Source organism: Micromys minutus (genome assembly GCF_963924665.1).
Source record: "Micromys minutus genome assembly, chromosome: 17".
Taxonomy (NCBI): domain Eukaryota; kingdom Metazoa; phylum Chordata; class Mammalia; order Rodentia; family Muridae; genus Micromys; species Micromys minutus.
Window position 1 is genome coordinate 29,627,928 of NC_137952.1, and position 18,275 is coordinate 29,646,202.

The following is an 18,275-nucleotide window of genomic DNA, read 5'->3' on the forward strand; positions in this document are numbered from 1 at the left end:
TATGACTTGGTGAATACCAGGAGGCCAGGGCACAGTAATGCTGTTCTTGGATATGTTCAGTTATTTATTTATTTTAAAAAAGAACTCATTTAGTGAGACTTAAAAAATTAAACAGACCAAAACTTAACACACTGTAATTGTAAAACATATTGTGTGTGTGTGTGTGTGTGTGTGTGTGTGTGTGTGTTTTCTTCCCATCTATATAAGTTGTCTGGGACACGCTGCTATCTCACTTCACAATTTCTTCACAGGCAGCTGAGTAAATATAGGTAATGTAGGTAACTCTCTTGGGCTCTGGCCTATTTGTCCAGCTTCATCAGAGAAGGCTTCACTATTGAAATATTTGGCTTCTGAATAAGCTCACCAAGGAAAAGATCCTGGCTCAGGGATGTTGAGTTTGCCTGAAACTCTCCTTGCTACAAATTCTACCAGCTATATAGTACAGTATCAAAGCCCAGCAATTCAGCTCCTAGACAAATGCCCTACCCAGAGAAATGAGTGTGTTGCATTTGCTAAAAGATGAGACTTATGAATGTTTATAGCAACTTTATTTACAATCAGCCAAACCCAGAAACAACCCAACTGTCTACCAGCAGAGTGACTAAACAGGCAGACACATCTGTGGAATAGAATGCTACTTAGCAATAAAAGGGAACCAACAGACACAATGTCACAGATGAATCACAAAAGCATCATGAGATAAGAAAGAGGCCGAGATCAAAAGTGCATTCCTATATGACCTAAACTGCAGTGACAGAGGTCACATTAGTGGCTGTGTTTACGTGAGGGAGATTCACTTGGTGAAGCTTCTGGGGCGACTAGAATATTGAGATGCTTTCTATCTTGACCAGAATGGTAGCTACTAGAACTATAAGATTTATACACTTTATGCAAAGATACCTCAACTGTACATATGTTACAGCTCAGCTTTTTAGTAAAATCCTAGGGAAAGAAGGAAAAGGGGCTTCTCGGATAGAGGTGACCATGACATCTCTGTACTTCGATTGGGTGGCAATCCCCCTAGGGTAAGAGGCTTCATTGCACAAACCAGAAAAGCTGTTCTGCTTCCTCTGAGAAAGGGGAGCTGAGAGGTTTGTGGTGTGTGGTAGAGCTTTCTTGACCCTGGAGCCCAGGGAATATCTTCATGCTCATAGGAGGCTTCATTGAAGGGTCAAGACAGCAATGGATGGCACTGGGAACTCAGGGTATCTGTTCTCTGGTAGCCTTATTAGCTTTGGGCCCTCTCAGAGCAGGAAGGTGCGGGGCAGAAGCTGAGGGAAAAAGACCCAGCGCCTGAATTGAGGCAGGTGGGCTGTGCAGGCTTTCGGTATGTGGTTTCCAAGACAAACTCAGGGAAAATTGTCCTGCTTTTCTTAAATGATTCCCCCAAGAAAAGTCCAGAGCAATACAGCAGTTTTGTGACGGGTGGGGCTCCAGTTCCCTGGTTGTGGTCTCAAATGACAGTAAGAGTGAAAACGGAGGGCAGCAGACTGGACAGGGACCAGGGCTCAGAAGTTCTCATAATGATGCAGGAAGTGGGCCCGGTCCTGCCTGTTGATGAGCTGGCAGGACTTCTCCACATTCTTGGTCATCCCTGGAGGACCACAGCTGAAGACTCCAATCTTATGCACCTGCCCATAGAGAAACATGTGCCTTGGAGCCTTGAAATGCCCATTGCCCAGGGAGGTGAACTCCTCCAGCCCCGCCGCAATATTCAGACCAAGGTGAGAACATGAAATGGGATCCTACGGTGGGAGGGGATGAACCCACCTGGGGGTGGACTTCCTGCAGAGAGTTGAAGAAGAGCTCAAAGGGAGGGCGGCCAAAGTGGGTGACAGAGCGCAGGCCCGTGAACAAACTCCTGTTCAGCACCTTCTGGAAGTGCCTCTCACAGATGTACTGGCGAACGAAATGGGGAAGGTCATTGCTAGGTCCAACCCTCGGCCCCGAGAGTGGCCCGCCTGCCATGCCTGGCTGGCCCTGACCTACCAGCATGGTGGTCCTGAGGTCAAACTTCTCAGCCAGCTGAGTAATATAGATGTGCACAGACACCAGGTCCTGGCGGTCATTCTCTTCCACCTCCCGGATGATGTCGGCCAGCCACTCAAACTGCCGCTGAGTCCTTGTCACCCAGATGAAGTAGATCTGAGGACACACACTGGGGCTCAGGGCCAGCTCAGGTCTGGCTCCCTACAGTCTGCGATGCTAAGAAGCCTCAGATATCCTGTGTAGAGCGATGCTCTGGTCTTAGCCTCTAATGGACAAAGGCCAGCAGAGATCCTTCCGGCCACTCTCCTATCCACACTCAAAATCTGGCATCTGAAATGTTGTGTGTAATGGTCCCCACAGACCCTGCAGTTGGAAGCCAGAAATGCACTACAGTGATGCCAGGGCTCCATTTGCCACACATTTCCCATGTGGAGTGGAGAAAGGATGTTCACCTTCTTACAGAGCATCTGGCTGCCCACGGACGATTTAAAGACCAGGTCTTTGAGGATGGAGGCAAATGGGGTGACTCCAATGCCCCCTCCTACCAGCACTGACACCTCAAACTGATGCCATTCCTGGTGGCCCTCTCCAAATGGTCCATCGAGGTACAGCTGCCAAGAGAAAGAGAAGTGAGATGGGCCAGGCCTTGCCCCAACTCTGAGGCCAAAAATGGGGAAGACTAAGAGAGGTAGAGGACAGAGTACCCCAGTACTCTTTCAGACTAGCTTTATCATGAAAGATACTGGGGCATCTAGTGTCAGGGTACAGGGAGCCTGGTCATTCCCAGGGATGGGCACCTTTGGGTATCTGGCACAGGTGCCACCCACTGGGGGTGAGTAGATTTCCCTGAGGCGAGTAGTCCAAGGTCCCACAGCTCGGATGTGCAAGCTGAGTGTGTCCTCGTGGGGTGCAGAAGTCAGTGTGAAGGGGTGGTACTCATTGGTACCCAGAGCCAGACAGGCGATTCGCACCCACTGCCCTGATTTGTACTCAAAAGTCTTGGGCCGCTGGAACTGCAGGTGGGTCACCCCTAGGGGTCAGAGAAAGAGAAGAGCCTAGATCAGAAATTGTACCCCAAGACTGACTGCTGTTTGTTCTTTACGCTTCTGAGGCCCGGAGTATCACACAGGCACATGGTCTAGGCAGGTGGTATGCTGGGGCTGAGAGTGGTCTCCTCTGTTTCCTGGGTAACATAAGAGTTGGCCACCTCTGCTTCAGCCCAGTGTCTCTCTTTCTCCTGCCTGATCCCACAGAGGGTGCAGGCTCACAGCCTACAGGGTGAAGGGCTCTTCAGATCACCAGAAGCTCATCGAACCATCTGCATGTCTTGCAGGCAACATATTTCGTTACCAAATTTTAGTTGGATAGTGTTTGTTGCCTGACCGCAGCTGGGCCTCAGGTTTACTGCTTATATTTGTTGAAAAAGGAGGTAAACAATTTTTGGAGAGTAGGAAAGGCTACTTTAACTTGATCCTCGTGCAATCTTAGCTGAAATAAACTTGAATTCTTCGAAATGTTAATCCTAGAGGCTAGACGATGTTATGACACCTAAACCACCGCCAGCCTCCCTCTATAGTGCTACAAACCTCTACAGCAGCCAATTCAGACACAACAGCCATCTGGCTGTCAGGACTATTTGCTTCTCTCTCTGATGTGAACCAGACTGGAAGCCTTCCTCCTCCCAGCATGGCTTCTGTCTGCAGGTCTCTTTATTCTTAATTACGTGTATGTATGTTTGTCCGTGTGTAGGTATATGCACATGTGAGTGCAGGTGCCTATGAAAGACAGAAGACTGTATCCCCTGGAACTGGTTCTGAGCTGCCTGACATGGGTGCTGGCAACTGACCTCAGGTCTTTTGAAAGAGCAGAAAGTGCTCTTAAACTGCCGAGTTATCTCCCTAGCCCCTTGTCTGCAAGTCTCATGAGGAACGAAGCATGGCCCTTCTGGGGATGTTATTTCTATCAGAAAATGTTCAGGGTTCGGGGTTCCTCAAGAGGACGTCAGAGGTAGGGGGTCAGGTAAACCTGAGAAGCCCCTGCCATGCCTGAGGAGCAGACTGGATCTCCATGCCTGGGTCAGACCAGGTCTTTCTTACCTGAAGGCAGCAGCTCAGCCTTCACCACGCTGATCTCCACCTTCTTCCGGCTCAGGCTCACCAGCTTGTCCCCTCCATAGATAATTGCGGGGACCAGGAAGTAGATGTGGAAGGTGGGTAATTGGATGAGGGTGTAGCTGCCATGGATGATGATCTGGAAGCATGGCCAGTTAGTAGAGCACTGCCTACCAGGCTCCAAGTGACTTCTTGTCTGGCATGGCCCACCCAGGCACTGGCTCTGATGGGCTGGCATAGATGCCAAGGTGGGATCTCAGAGCTCAGGATCACAGTCCTTGGGTCTAACTCTCCACCTTTCCTACTTTACCCTCCCTTTCCATCCCAAGTGTCCCACGCCGAGGTTCACTGCTGCCCAGGGAAGGCACTCACCAGGGCATAAAGCACAACATAGAGGTGGTGGGTCAGCCAGAAACCCCGGAAACTATGGCGGCGGAAGTGGTGGGAGGCGAAGACATACATGATGGCCAGGACCAGGAGCAGGAGTACTCCTGTCATACCTGGGGACAGGGGGACAGGGTCACTGGGTATCCTCAGAACCTCATCCCGAGCTGAAAACACAACAGGACATCTCCCTACACCCTTCTACACTATTCCTTCAGGGCTTCAGAACAGCATATCTGTAGGGGCTGGAACTGGGTGGGGCTGGCCTGTCAGAAAGGGGCCTGTGGCTATTATGAACCAGTATGTATTCAGGAAGAGAAGAAAAGAGAGGAGATATGCTCAGATCCCATACATGGCTCCACGTCCTACCTGGAACTGTCTCGAAGAACCACCAGTAGTACTTTTGGGGAAGCTTGGACCTGTGGGGTAATGGCACAGTGAGCCTCTGGCTGAGGCAGAGAGGGCTTTGCTCTCCCACACCACAGCATGATGCTGCCCCCGACTCCTGGGGTTACTAGAGCTCCACAAAGACGGCTAAGGGATTCTTCCAAGGAGCACAGTGTTCACTGTCACGGTTCTACTCCTGATCCCACCACAGCTTTCCTGCGAATCTATGTCACACTCTCTCCTGGAGTACTTGGTTCATTATTTTGTGATATTCGTGAGGGCAGGGACTTGAGTTCTACGCTCAGCAACATCAAGCGCATAGCAAAAGTGTTCAATGGCCGTGCACATCTGGAGCAGCCTCAGTCTCTGGTACTTGAATAAAACATTCAGCACATGGTTTGTAATATTTGCCCAATGAGCAGATATCAAACTGAGATAATAAACTGTGTGTCAAATAGGAAAGAGGCTCTGATGTCATCTCCTAAGGTCCTTTCCTTCCTAAAGGAAAACCAGTCATCTTTCAGCTTCTCCATGAGGGACAGCTTTATGCCCTCATGCAATGAGAAGCTGTGCTTCTGAGGTCATCTATTTCTTTCCCACCCTTAGGCCCACCCAGAGTACCCTAGGGGTGCCTCCCCTTGAACTGACCCATCATTCACAAAGACGTTAGGGAAGACGCAGGCCATCAGGCTGAGGGGACTGACTGAGAAGATGTATACATTGACTGCGTGTCCAGCACTGTGTAGAACTGAAAGAGGCATCACATCAGAGACATTCACTTGGACCAACACTACACCCAACCCCCATCTCAGGAGCCACATACCAGCAAGGACAACCGCAGCCATAGCGATCCAGCGGTGGAAGTCCACAGCGGCATCGAAAGGAATGTAGCGGTTGAGGAAGGTCTCCCGCAAGAAGGTGATGAGGTTGCGGCACATGGTGAGCAGGATGTAAGAGAACATGAAGGAGATGCTGGCCGCCGTGCCTCGGGACAGGATGATGCCCACGTAGGTGGTTTCTTCAATGTCCGTGGGTGGGGAGGCAAAGCCATAGTCTGGGGCCAGAGTTGAGTCAGATCAGCATCTCATGCAGGACAGGATCCTGAGCCTGAGTCAGAATGCCTGGGCTCTGCCGTCCAGACACTGAGGTCTGGGAAGGACAGCCATTCACTCCCCACTGAGGTATGGCATGTTCCCTGCCCACTGCCCACAACCTGGCACTCTTACAGTAGGCACGGTCTGCAAACAGGCCTATGCAGATGGCTGAGAAGATTGTAACACACACAATATGGCGCCGGTAGTTTTCCACAAATCGCTTGAACTGCTTTAGCTTCTGGGCCAGGAAGCCCCTCTGTATTTCCTCCTGCACTGCCTCCGTGTACAGCCGAGGAGAGGGCCCCATTACCCTGTAACAGTGATAGACAGGGCATTGGTGAGAAAGGGGTTCCTTGGCCTTCCCTCAGTCCAACCCATAAGTGAAGATCATGAAGGATGGGTCACAACAGTGGAAGGGAGACAAGCAGCCCCTGCTTCCCTGACCCTCACCCCAATCCTTACTTGTTCCAGACACCTCCCCCCACCCCCATTCTGCACTCCCATTCTTTGCCCTCTACACTGGCCTATTTCTGTACCCAAGGCAACAGAAGCCAGGAGGCCTCTTACCGCCATGGTGGCGGAGCTCTGAGCATCTTGCCTAAAGATGAGTTTAGAGCCTGGGCAAAGTTGAGGTCACTGGACGGTCCAGTCCTCCAGTGGGAGGCCCTGGGGGTAGATCAAGGAGCCACTTCCTCACCAGTGTCCTGTCTCTCCTGCTAAGGACTGTGGGGTCCCTCCCTGATGGTACACCCTATAGGGGAAGAGACCCAGGAGCTACAGCAGTTTCATGGAGAGCTCCTAGCGCTGCATCATGTGTGCTGAGTGGAAGGAGACTTGAGGTGGTGTCTCAGGGCTCAGAGATCCTGAGACTTCTTTCCAAGAACCCTGGAAATCCAGGAATCTAGGAAATACTCACCTTTTGCCAGGCCTCTTCTTTAGGCCGGCGCTTCCTTGCTCTGGGGTTTCTGTGTCAGGGAGTACCATTTCCGGGAAGCAAGAACTGAAAAAGCAGACAAATAAAAGCCCTGAAACCTGTTTTCTTTTGATTGTTGCAGCCAGGAGAACCACCATGTCAAGGTTGGGGTGGAGTGCAGGGAAGGACCCCAAGAGCAGGAAAGGACAAAGCAGGATGAGTGGCTACAATCTGCTCATCTGTCCTTAGGGTGACTTGGGCCTGGAATAATAGGGAGAAAGGCCAAGCTCCTGAACAACTCAGGCTGCAGGGAGCAGCTAAACGGACACTGACCTTGTCAAGGCAAATATCAAGGCTAACTCTCCTTCCTTTCTTTGTTATTCTCCAAGGATCTAGCCAAGGAGACCAGCCAGTCCCTCCCGTCCCACACACCTATTCCCAGGAGTCCGAGTGATGAATGAGACCCGACAGGCACTGTTTTGTTTAAAGATGTCCCCGGTGCCTAGAAAACAGAACAGGAGCTCAGATCGCTTTCTCTGGAAAGGTGGAGGGTGGGGTGGGAGACTGTCTTCTCCTCCTGGGACATGGAAAGGCTGCTCAGCATTCAGAAGTGACTTAGTCATAGATCTGGGACTTCAGCCTTATTTTCTTCCCTGTACACAGGGCAGACAGTGTGCACAAAAAAGCAAGGGCTACCCTCTGGAAGATAGAACTCTACATGTCCTTTGTGAAAAAGAAAACAAGCTCCTCTGCTCTGGCCAGATACACCCCCAAGTCAATGCCCATGGTACATCTCTTGGCTTAATGAGCAACTTCGTACAATATACTACTTGTCTCTGAATATCCATGCTGAGTTCAGTACTAACCACCAAGGACTCGGAAGAAAGCCATTAAGACTTGTGTTGTGTCTACCGGAAGCTCTGTTTTGCAGACTCCTCGTCTTCCACACTCACATACCTCCAGCCCCACCTCTGACACAGAGCTGTGTGAATCGGAGGTCACTGTCATAGTCCCGCAGCATGAAATGGAAGTCCTCCCAGGTTAGCTCCTCCTTGTCTTGGAAGCCCGACTCCCGGAACATGGACTCTACCACCTCAGCCAGCTGAGCCTTAGACAAGCAGTTGTTGGAGATCTCGATGAAGGACCTAGAGTAGAGGGTTATAGAAACAGTAGCTGTTACCCAGCAAGGTCAGGCCTCCAGATGACCTAATGTGGTCACCATCAACCTGGGAAATGGCACTGGGAAGTGTCATTCAGCCTGAAGGTGACACTAAGGCCAATGAGATGTCAAAGGACCCTGACAGCTTAGCAAAGCTATGTCCCCCCAACCCCACCCCAAGAAATGGAAACAGATGGGAAAGAATAACTCTTGCTGCAGAGATGGGTCCAGGATATACCATGGCCCTCTCTTGTGATGAGCTTGTTGCGGAGTCTCTTCTCTGGAAGCCCACCCACCTCTAAGATCCCACTTTCACCATCCAAAGAGGACACTAGAGTGTTGGAGGGGAGTGGCTAAAATGGCAGCTGCCTCCTTATGCCAATATCCTAGGCCATGTGGAGGACCCTCTCAGGCCCAAGTCTGATGGCACCCACAGTGGCAACTGCAATGGTAACTTTTCTTACACTGTGCACTGGAACAAAAACAAGTGTGTGTGCAAGGCCAAGCAAGCACTATCACCATGCGTTTTAGCATCACGCCATTGAGGCAAAGCAAGACACACATTTTATTGTAGGCTCAAAAAATGAGAGCTGCCATTGCTGATGGAACCTCCTGATTTCCTAAAACGTAGCCAGGACTGGACCTGCAGTGACTTGCTGATGAGATACTGGCTGTAGTCATTTTTACTGTTTTAGAAGTCTATGTTGGGAACTGGAAAGATGGGTCAGTGGTTAAGAGCACTGGCTTCTCTTCCAGAGGACCCAGGTTCAGTTCCTAGCACCCACATGCTGGCTCACTACTGTCTGTAAATCCAGTTCCAGGGGATCCAACACCTTCACACAGACATACGTGCAGGCAAAGCACCAATGTACATAAGATAAAAATAAATAAATAAAACTTTTAAAGAAGAGGAGGAGGAAGAAGGAAGAGGAAGAGGAAGAGGAAGAAGGTGGTCTTGGTTGGGATTGTCGGGGAAAGGGAATGTTAAGAGCAGTGGGAAAATATAAAGACACTTTAAAAGAATCTGGGCTGCTGTGCTTCATCTAGTTACTCTCACGTATTCCCTTTGTCTTTTCCAGTGGACTATGTACCAAATGCCTACATGTTAATCTCAGCATGAAAAAAAAAAAAGGCAGATTCAAGAAGAAATGAAGAACTATGCCTTATGCTGCTCTGTTCTGGGAATGAGAAGTTGAGGGTGCTCACAGCTCATCTTTATTGACATTTTAAAGCTAGAGCAATGTTTGTGGCAGTTTTAGATAGTAGACCCTGTTAAAGGCAGGGATGTGCCTAGGTGATGTTTTGAAGTTGGTCGTCTTGAGAATTCAGGATGCAGCGTGTGCCATTCAACACGGATGGCCACTCAATCACCTTGCCTCCCCTTCTCTGACCTGAATTGCTTTTCTGTTTAAAACATTAAGATATTTCAGGATTGGAGAGGCCCAGCCCGTACCGCATCATGGTGAAGAATTCATCCTTGGAGAGGAAGCCATTCCCATCCAGGTCATACATGGTAAACATTAAGCGGGACTTTTCCTCTGAGGATCCTGAGAGAGAAAGGTGATATAGGTCACCTCCTTGCTAACAAACTCACGGTTCCTCAGATGCTCCGCTAGTCCCCACCTCACCTTTCATGAAGACCACCAGGATGTCCAGGAACTCTCGGAAGGATATGTAACCATTACCATCCTTGTCAGCCAGACAAAACATGGCCTCCACAAACATATCCTGGGGCTTGAGGCCTAGGGAGTCCGCAAACTCAGCTCTGCTTAGCTCACAGGTCAGAGCCTCTCGTACTTGTTGGGATGAGTCCAGGGGCAGAGTCCCTGCATTGGCCTGATTGATGTCCAGCACCTGCATTAGAGAATCTGTCATGTAGATGACCTCACTGGCCCCTCTTGGCAATGCAATGGACACAGTTTTAGTCACTGTTCATTAGGTAATGCGGTAAGGAATACAGAGACAAGAACATGTGAGTTGCCTAAGGACCCAACTTAGACTGTCTGTCTCTAGCCTACAGTGTAAAGTCTTAATTCACCCATGAGAATCTATTCAGATTAGGTTGGCTCCATCTCCTGTGCCAAGTCTGATTCATGAGCACCTGAGCAAAAAGCTGTCTGAAGAAGATCTCCAAGATGCCTGCCCGCTGCTGCTTGGTCACAGCCTTTCTCAATAGCTCCTTCTCGTCCATCTTAGCTATGTGGAGGCCGGGAGTGCAGCCGATGCAGAGGTCTTGCAACAGTTGCACTAAGGCACCCCGGTCTTCTTCAGAGGTAAACATCAGCACCTAGATTGGAGAAAAGTCATGTCTGGAGCTGGCTTTTCTGACCCAGTCCTGCTTCAAAGAACATCAGGCTGAGGGAAGAAGTCTCTTCCATGACCATCCAAGCTGTGACCAGAGAGTGACCTCAGGGGTCAAGTGAGTCTGGGGTCTCCTGAAAGGAACCTCCATCTCTAGCATTCGCCTTCGTGGGTAAACTCTGTAGCTGAGAACACAGAGCTGAGAAGACTCGCATACGAGAGGGGACACGTATGAAAACAGCCCACAGAGGGAGGCAGGATGAGTTGTACCAGGTCATACTCCTTGGGGATCTTGAGCAGCAGGGTGCGGCATCCACGGTTGCTGGACAGGATGAGGTTGACCTGCTGTGGGGGCCGCAGTTGGATGGTGCGGAGCACAGTGAGCCTCTTGTCAAGGACCTTCAGACTCCTGTCTGGAAGCAGCTGCAGAATGACTGGATAGCTCTTCTCCTTGGGGCCCGGCCACTCCGTTGCTGAGGAAAGGACAATTGTGGCGTGGTGACTCAGCAGAGGTCTTGGGGGCCCATGCGATTGTCTGATCTGAGCATGTAGTTCTAGTGGGCTTTCATCCCACCCTGTGACATGGCTCCCTTTCCCTCCTCCCTGTCCACAGGCTTCTCACCTGGTATTCCATCACTGGTAGTCTCTTGCTTCAGACTCTCTTTGCCTCTCTTTAGTAGCATCTTGCGTTCCTGGTTCCGGAAATGAGCCACCACCCCAGCGACAATCAGACTCACTGAAGGAGACCAGAGGAGACTAATGAGAGGGAAGAAGAACCCTTTGCCCGTAGCTTCACAGGAAGCTTCAGGTATAGTTCCTTAGCTGCCCAGGGCTCCCTGAGCCTGGCTCAAGCTATGCAAAGGAGCTAGCCTTGAAAACCAGCTTGTAATGGGGGTGGTGGAGGGAATGGACCCCGTCAGTGTGTGATAGGAGAAGGTCAGAAGAGAGGGGTGGGGAGAGCGAAAACACTTACCTAGTGGAAAGCAGCAGACAGCCACAATAGTGATACCATAGCCAGGACCACTGCCCTCAAAGTAGTCAATCACAGTAACAGGCACGCACTGGGGCAAGTCTTTAGTTGTGAGTTGCTGAGGCTGTGGGCAGGGTGCACCTGAGGGACAAGTCACAGAAGTCTGAGTCCAAGAGTCCTACTCCTTGGGTAAGCCTCATCCCCTATCTTAGGAAGAACCAAATATCTTCTCCCATTCCCAAACCTATGCCTCTGGAACTTGTTCCTCTCAAAAGACCTCTTCCATATCTAATTTCTCAGCATCTACCCCACTCGAATGCTGGTATAACTCTTGGGCCAGCCCAGACTATAGCGCAGGAAGCAGCCCGACACATAAAAAAGCACATGGCTCCCTGTAAAGCATGGCGACTCTGCCCATACCATTGCTTGCCTGTTCTCCCAGGATACTCACCTTCCTGCCAGAAGAAAACATTGGGCTGCAAGGCACTGGGGTCCACATTGGAAACAGCTACCAGTACATCCCGCAAGGTGGTGTTTCTGATTTCTGCAATCTCCTCCTTGGAGAATAGTCTAAAAGGGGGAGGGGGGAGGGAGGAGGTCACTGCTGGGATGGGACGAGGATTTCAGTCCTCCAATGACCTCAGGCCCAAGACTTCATGTGAAGAAAGAGACTGGAGTGGATGAAAGCATGGTAGACCCCTGGAATCCAGACCTGTGGGGGCTATCTAGGGCCAGAGAGAATTTCCGTGGTCCCACACCAAGGTGAAGCCCTAAGCAGGGCCCAGCCATGCCTTACCCATTCCTAGTGTTCTCAAACCAGTATCGATCTCCATCCCGGAGCCTCACAAACTGGTCAAGAATGATGTTGCTGAATAGAGGTCCCGGGTCCCCGTAGCTCTCCAGGAGTCCACCCAGGAGAAGGTCCAACTGGGACAGGTCCTGGCCATACAGAGCAGCTGTGGCTTCTAGCACCTGGAGCATCATGGGAGGTAACCAACGTGCACGTGACCTTACTCACAAAGTCATCCGTAAAACTGCAGTGCTGATCAACCTCATAGATTCTTACATAGATCAAGTGAGTTCATCTGTGCAGGGATATTTGGAACAGTGCAGCCACAGAAAGTTTTGGCTGCCACTATCTTGTGTATACATGTATTTGTGTGTGTGTGTGTGTGGGTGGGTGGGTGCCTGTTTCCGTACACAAGCAAGTGTGCATGTAGACAGTGGTTGGCACGGAGGGTCTTCTTCAATCATTCTCTACCTTATTCCTTGAAACAGGGTCTCTCCCTAAGCGTGGGTATCACTGGCTGGGTTAGCTGTCTAGTAAGGGTCAGGAGTCCTCCTGTCTCTGCCTCCCAAAACTGGGATCACAGAACCATCTCAGACTTTTATGTGGGTGCTGAATATCCAAATTCAGGTCCCCATGCTTCTGTGACAAGCATGTTACCAACTGAACCATCTCCCCCACCCTAACCGTCACTGTTACTGTGTTGTTGTTGTTGTTGTTATTATTATTATTATTATTATTATTATTATTATTTATATTAACCTGGGGCTCCACTTTGGGGTTGAGATCACTCCAGTTCTTAGGAGGCATCAGTCCTAAGGCTAGCAGAGCCTGGGTGTAACTGGGCAGCCCCATATCTCGGCCACGTTGGATACTGCTAGCTACGTAGTCTGTGCGAGAGAATCTCTCTGGGCCAGGCCAGTAATCTGAAAAGAGACCAGACTTTGAGTCAGTCACCCCAGCCCTCTCCATGCATTGCATCCTTATATCCAGTAGTCTAGAGTTCTCCTCAGCCTGAGTCCCAGCATTCCTCTACGTGACATCAGTGACCTTATTTGCTGTGGAGCCAATGTCACCGTGTGTGGTCAGGGGCACTTTTTTCTAAAAATGTTTTCTAAGACTCAAGATAATTCTTGATACCAACCAGAAATTCCCTTCTCTGCATGTCCCAACCCTCTGAGCTCACCTCTCAGGTCTTCAATCACTATCCTGTCTTCCAGCTCTGAGATCTGGGAAGCCATTCCCAGCAGCAGCTGGTCCACATCCTGAGCAGTCTTCAGATTGGGGTTCTGGAAGTAAACACTGCACTCAAGGTTTTGACCCTGGACCAGTAGTACCTCAGAAAAACAGGTTCTAGGTTCTCTCTCTCTCTCTCTCTCTCTCTCTCTCTCTCTCTCTCTCCCTCCCTCCCTCCCTCCTTCCCCCTTCCTCCCTCTCTCTCTCTTTTGCTGCCTTTCTCTCTCTCTTACTCTCTCTATTGCTCACTCTCTTGCTTGATCTCTCTCACCGTCTCTCACTTCTCTCCTTCTCCCTCCCTTCCTCTCTCCCTCCCCCTCTTCTTGCTCCTATCCTTCCTCCTCTCCCCTCCTCCCCCTCTTCCTCCCTCTCTTCCTCCCTCTCTTCCTCCCTCTCTTCCTCCCCCTCTCTTCTTTTCCCTCCTCCTCTCCCCCCTCTCCCTCCCCTTCTCTCTCCCTCCCTCTCTCCCCCCACTTTCCTTCTCTTCTCCCTCTCCCTCTCCCTTGCCTTCTTCTACTTCCTTTCCTTTTCTCCCTCTATCTTGGTAGAATGCCTGAACATCTTAGTTCCAGCAGTAGTCCTGCCTTAGCTTCCCAAGCAGGTAGGGAGCATTCCCATTGCCCAGGCGTTTCTAGCTCTCTCGAACAGTGTTCCCCAGGTCATTTTCTTTGCCTTTCACTCCCTACTTGGAGCACTGCTGCTCAAGAGCCAAACTTGTTACTTTTCCAAGCATTTATGCTAAGAGAATTTGACCCCACCCTCACCCCACTCTCTGACCCCCATCTCATGCTGACCTCCCGAATCCAGTAGCTGTTGCAGACCCTGAGAGCCGGAGGGATGTCCGAACCTTCCTTTGGGAATTTCCGGAAATGGCAGCTGGAGTTTCTGAAATAGGGTGCCAAAATCACAGTGAGAGAATTCAGGGCAGAAGCTAAGGTCGTGAGTGAGGTGAGCGTTTCTCAGGGCTGGACAAGGGTGAAGCATTGGCTTGGCTTTGAGGGTAGAATGATCTCTATGGTGAGAGATCAGAAGGTGCCCCCCCCCTGCTGCCAGACACACCCCATACTCAGCAACCGAAGTTCTGCTGTAAGAGCTGGAGATTTCCTATGGATCCCAAACCTCCCACCCCATGGTTCTGCTTCTGCACCCCCTCAACAATTCTGTCTCTCTTCTGGATGAAATTGTGGAGGGATGTAAGCCCCAAGCCCCAAGTCCACTCTGATAACATCTACCTCCAATACTGTGCAGCTCCAACCAGCAACCCTTCCCCTTACCTCATGTAGACCCCAGGAGGCACCATGGTAGAGAGGAACTGCTCAGAGGCCACCACGAACTCTGGGGAGATGCTGGGGTCCATGGAAGGGTGGTACCCTGCATGAAGACAGGTGCCTTGCCTCTCACCCTGGCATCACACACTCTAACCTATAAATCTTTTACTTAGGTGTCCCCCACCTTGCAGAACCCCTCTTCCTTACCGGAATACTCTGGAGGTGTTTTTTGCAGGAAGCTGGGTAACCATTGGTATAGAGCAATGTTCTGAGGGTTAGAGAAGGAAAAGGAGAGGCGGGGCTGAGCCTGTGAGGAAGACTTAGGTGCAGAGATGAGGACCAGGCAAGGCCAGTTGTGGGGGAGGGGAGGCAACTAAACAATAGTCACAAGCAAAATCATCCATATAAACATTTGCAGGGGGCTTTCATATTTTCTATATATCTGTATGAATATATAAATATATATATATATATATACATGTATACATATATAGTCCCATTAACACTTCTGGAAATAAGGGCCGCACCTAGGGTAGGGGCATTATCCCCGACTGGGAAGCTTTCCCTGGGGGAGCAGAAAGTCCCTGGACCTTGTACATATCATGGGAGAACAGGAATTAAAACAAAAACAAAAAACAACAATAACAACAACAAAAATAAGAATCAAGTGCTAGATTCTTCAAAGAATTTACGGAGGAGAGGGATGTTACATAATGTCGAACCCAAAATTATCTGGCATAGAGCGTTGTTGCCTCTCTCTAATGGACAGTAGTTTTTCCTACACATTAGCTCTCCTGAAGAAGGACCCTCCTAGAAAGGGACACACAGGAAAGGGGCCCAAGACCAGGGAAGCTTTGCTAGGGGAGCAGAGTCTCTCTGGACCCTACACACAGGTGGACACTGGGCAGGCGGCACGACTCACCTGGTAGGTGGCAATGACCCTCTTGCGAGCATGCTGGAACAGCTCCTCATCCCCCCAGTGCGGGTGCTCCTGCGCCAGCCTCCTGGCACACAGGTTGTGGTAGCGAAACCACAACAAGCCCAGTGCCTGCAGAAAGGGCTCCCTGTTCCCGCGCTGGGCCCCGAAGGCTGCATCCACGTGGGGGAAACAGGACAAGGGGATGGGCAACAGCCTGAGCCAGGGGAGCGCAGACACACAGGCAGTCCCCACTCCTCCAGTATGCCCCCCCCCCGCAGCAGCCTGGGGCCTCCAACCCTACCCTTCCTGCCAGGACCCCTCAGCCTCACCATACAGCCCCCGCGGCCCGCCCTGCCCCGTGGCGGGGTCCGGGGCCATCCACATGAGCAGGGAATTCTGGGAGTCCCGCGGGAAAGCGGGGTCGGGCCCAGAAGCCAGCTGTCCTCCAGAGAAGCTCCTCAGAGTGTCGCTCCAGGAGTGAGAGGAGCCATAGATGGCGCTGCCATCTAGCCAGCCGGTCACCTGGTTGGTCTGCAGGGATGAGCAGGGTCAGGAGTGCCAGGCAGGTGCCTGCTGATGGGCAAGAGCTCCACACTGCCCGGCCTTCCCAGCCAGACCCCAGGCCTCCAGCGGATCCTGCCTCAGATCCCCTCCTGCCTCTCTGCCCTGCTGCCTTTGGCTGCCTGGTCTCACCAGGTCCCTGGGGTTGCTGGGGCTCTGTCCAGTCTTGGGGTCCCAGCGGCTCCTCTGAAAGGGCAGCACCACGTTCCCGCGCTTGTCGGGGTCGAACACCGGGTCCCCACGCGGGATGTAAATGTTGAGGAACTCTGCGGGGCAACCTGGCGTTTCCACACTCACCAGGTCGGAGAGCACGTGGTAACCTGGGTTAAGAGAGCAAAGAGTTGGGCAAACCGACCAGTCCTGCTCTCCTTAAAACCAGCAAGACCTCTGAATTATCAGGGCACTGGGTTATCAAGGCTGTTTCTTAGGCTTATTCCCAGCGAGCCTTGATCTTGTAATATGGGAACGGAATGTAGCATCCCTCCTCAAGAGGCAACGTCGTTGCGGGGCTGAGGTGGGAATAAGATTTGAAAAGCAAGCTTCCTTCACCTCTGTGTGGCAGTCATTAGAGTCTTGAGGAGACCAAAGCTCAGGGCATCAGTCCCCGAGAGTTCTAGTTGGGGACCCAGTGGTACTTGGTGTGGAGTGAGGTGAAAGAGAAAGATCCCCCGATTCACACCCAAGTTCTCAAAGATGATAGCAAGAAACCGTTCTTGGGAAAAGTTCTTTTTCTGCCAGTTACAATCGTCCTCTCCCTGGACACTCAGCAAGCTCCAGATCCACCCTGGTTTCCTCTCCCTACACTCACCGAAGAAGACGCCCAGCACCGTGCGGTTGTGGACCGAGGCCAGCCCCGCTTTGCCCTTACTGACAGCATCGCTTAGCCGGCGAGGGTTGGGCAGTATCGGCTCCTCCAGAGCCTGATAAACGCCGTCAGCATAATTAGCAGGTACGAGGCGACGCAGTCGCGAGCCTGGGGTGTGCAGAAACTTGAACTGGATCAAGGCTCCGGGTCCCCAAGAAGTCCCAAAGCTGGTCTTTCTTAGCTCTCAAACATACCCCCCCCCGCCCCCAGGAATGCAGAAGAACGTGGTGAGAACGTTCTCCCGCTGGCTGCCTCGCTCCTCTCCCCACATTCAAACTGCACGCCCTCCTCTGCGCAGAGCCCAGGATTTACCTGCAGCACAGCGCTGGTGGTACTTCAGATTATTAAACCAGCCGTCGTAACGCTGCACTTCCCAGGGCAGTGAGGGTGAGTCCTGGCCACCTGTGGGAGCAGAGAGCCTTCCACTTAGCATTAACCTTCCAGAAAGCCCTCCATGACTCAATTGGCTTAGCCTCCTTTCTCAGCCGGCTAAGTCCTGCCAATGAACTGCATTTCCAATCCTTTTGCCAGGCCGAGGCAGTCAGAAGTCTTCCATCTCACCAGCCCAGTAAGAGATAGATCAACCCTTCCAGCTTCCAGGTGCTGTCCGCCTGTACCTTTCCACACCCACATAAACACTGGCTGACCCCTCTCAGCTAAGAGGCCCCCTACTACTTACCTGCTGGACCCAGGGGTCCAGTAAGCAGAGCGCCCAGGAGCACTAGTGTCTTGGGGCTTGTTGGAAGCATGCTGTGCTTGATCCCGGTGGTGGGAGGTAGTGTGTGAAGGACACACACGCCCACTGCTGGTACTGGAGAGGGGCATAGAGGTATTACACAACTCCCACATCTTCATGACGTGCTTTCTGGGACAACCCGGTAGGTATTGAGACTTCCCCAACCCTGGGTGAGTGCTGATTTCAACCACATGAACATCCCGGACAGGAGTGCAGCGGAACTGTCTAAGGGGCTTTTGTTCTAAAGCCTGGTACTCTCACCCCAATTTCCCACATACTGCTTCTCCAGGAGGAGGATGGAAAAGGGGAGAAGCTAAGGAACCGAGAGCCAGGTTGACTCACAGTCAACCTCATCCTCATCTAGGGTGAATAAGCGTTCAAAGGGGGAAAGAAGAGCTAGGAGACCCAACCTCTGGTGTAAGGCTCCGGTCCCGGGCTTCCGTGTTCTTGGAGATTTTGCTTCTCTGCTCCGCTCCCCGCCCGCACTCTTCCCGCCAGCAGCTCGGAGACTCTTCGCCCTTCCTGGATGCACTTTCACCCTTCTCTCTGTGTCCCTTCTCGCAGGTGTCAGCTCGAGTTAAAGACGTGATTTCCA

General features: G+C 51.4%; 1 protein-coding gene across 1 annotated transcript; it reads right to left on the reverse strand.

Moving 5' to 3' along the window:
- Positions 1-1,287: 1,287 nt before the first annotated feature.
- Positions 1,288-17,693, reverse strand: DUOX2 (dual oxidase 2; the record flags this gene model as incomplete). The annotated part of the gene is made up of 33 exons (XM_080931751.1): positions 1,288-1,631; positions 1,771-1,899; positions 1,990-2,145; positions 2,442-2,600; positions 2,787-3,019; positions 4,086-4,239; positions 4,473-4,600; positions 4,854-4,903; positions 5,520-5,619; positions 5,695-5,925; positions 6,098-6,276; positions 6,882-6,965; positions 7,311-7,380; positions 7,836-8,023; positions 9,491-9,584; positions 9,666-9,891; positions 10,139-10,324; positions 10,609-10,811; positions 10,961-11,074; positions 11,312-11,449; positions 11,760-11,878; positions 12,105-12,280; positions 12,858-13,021; positions 13,282-13,384; positions 14,126-14,216; positions 14,606-14,702; positions 14,807-14,867; positions 15,522-15,688; positions 15,848-16,049; positions 16,212-16,399; positions 16,888-17,052; positions 17,257-17,346; positions 17,624-17,693. 33 exons carry the CDS (start codon positions 17,691-17,693, stop codon positions 1,509-1,511), a joined length of 4,638 nt encoding a protein of 1,545 aa, XP_080787877.1. The 3' UTR covers positions 1,288-1,508.
- Positions 17,694-18,275: the final 582 nt, after the last annotated feature.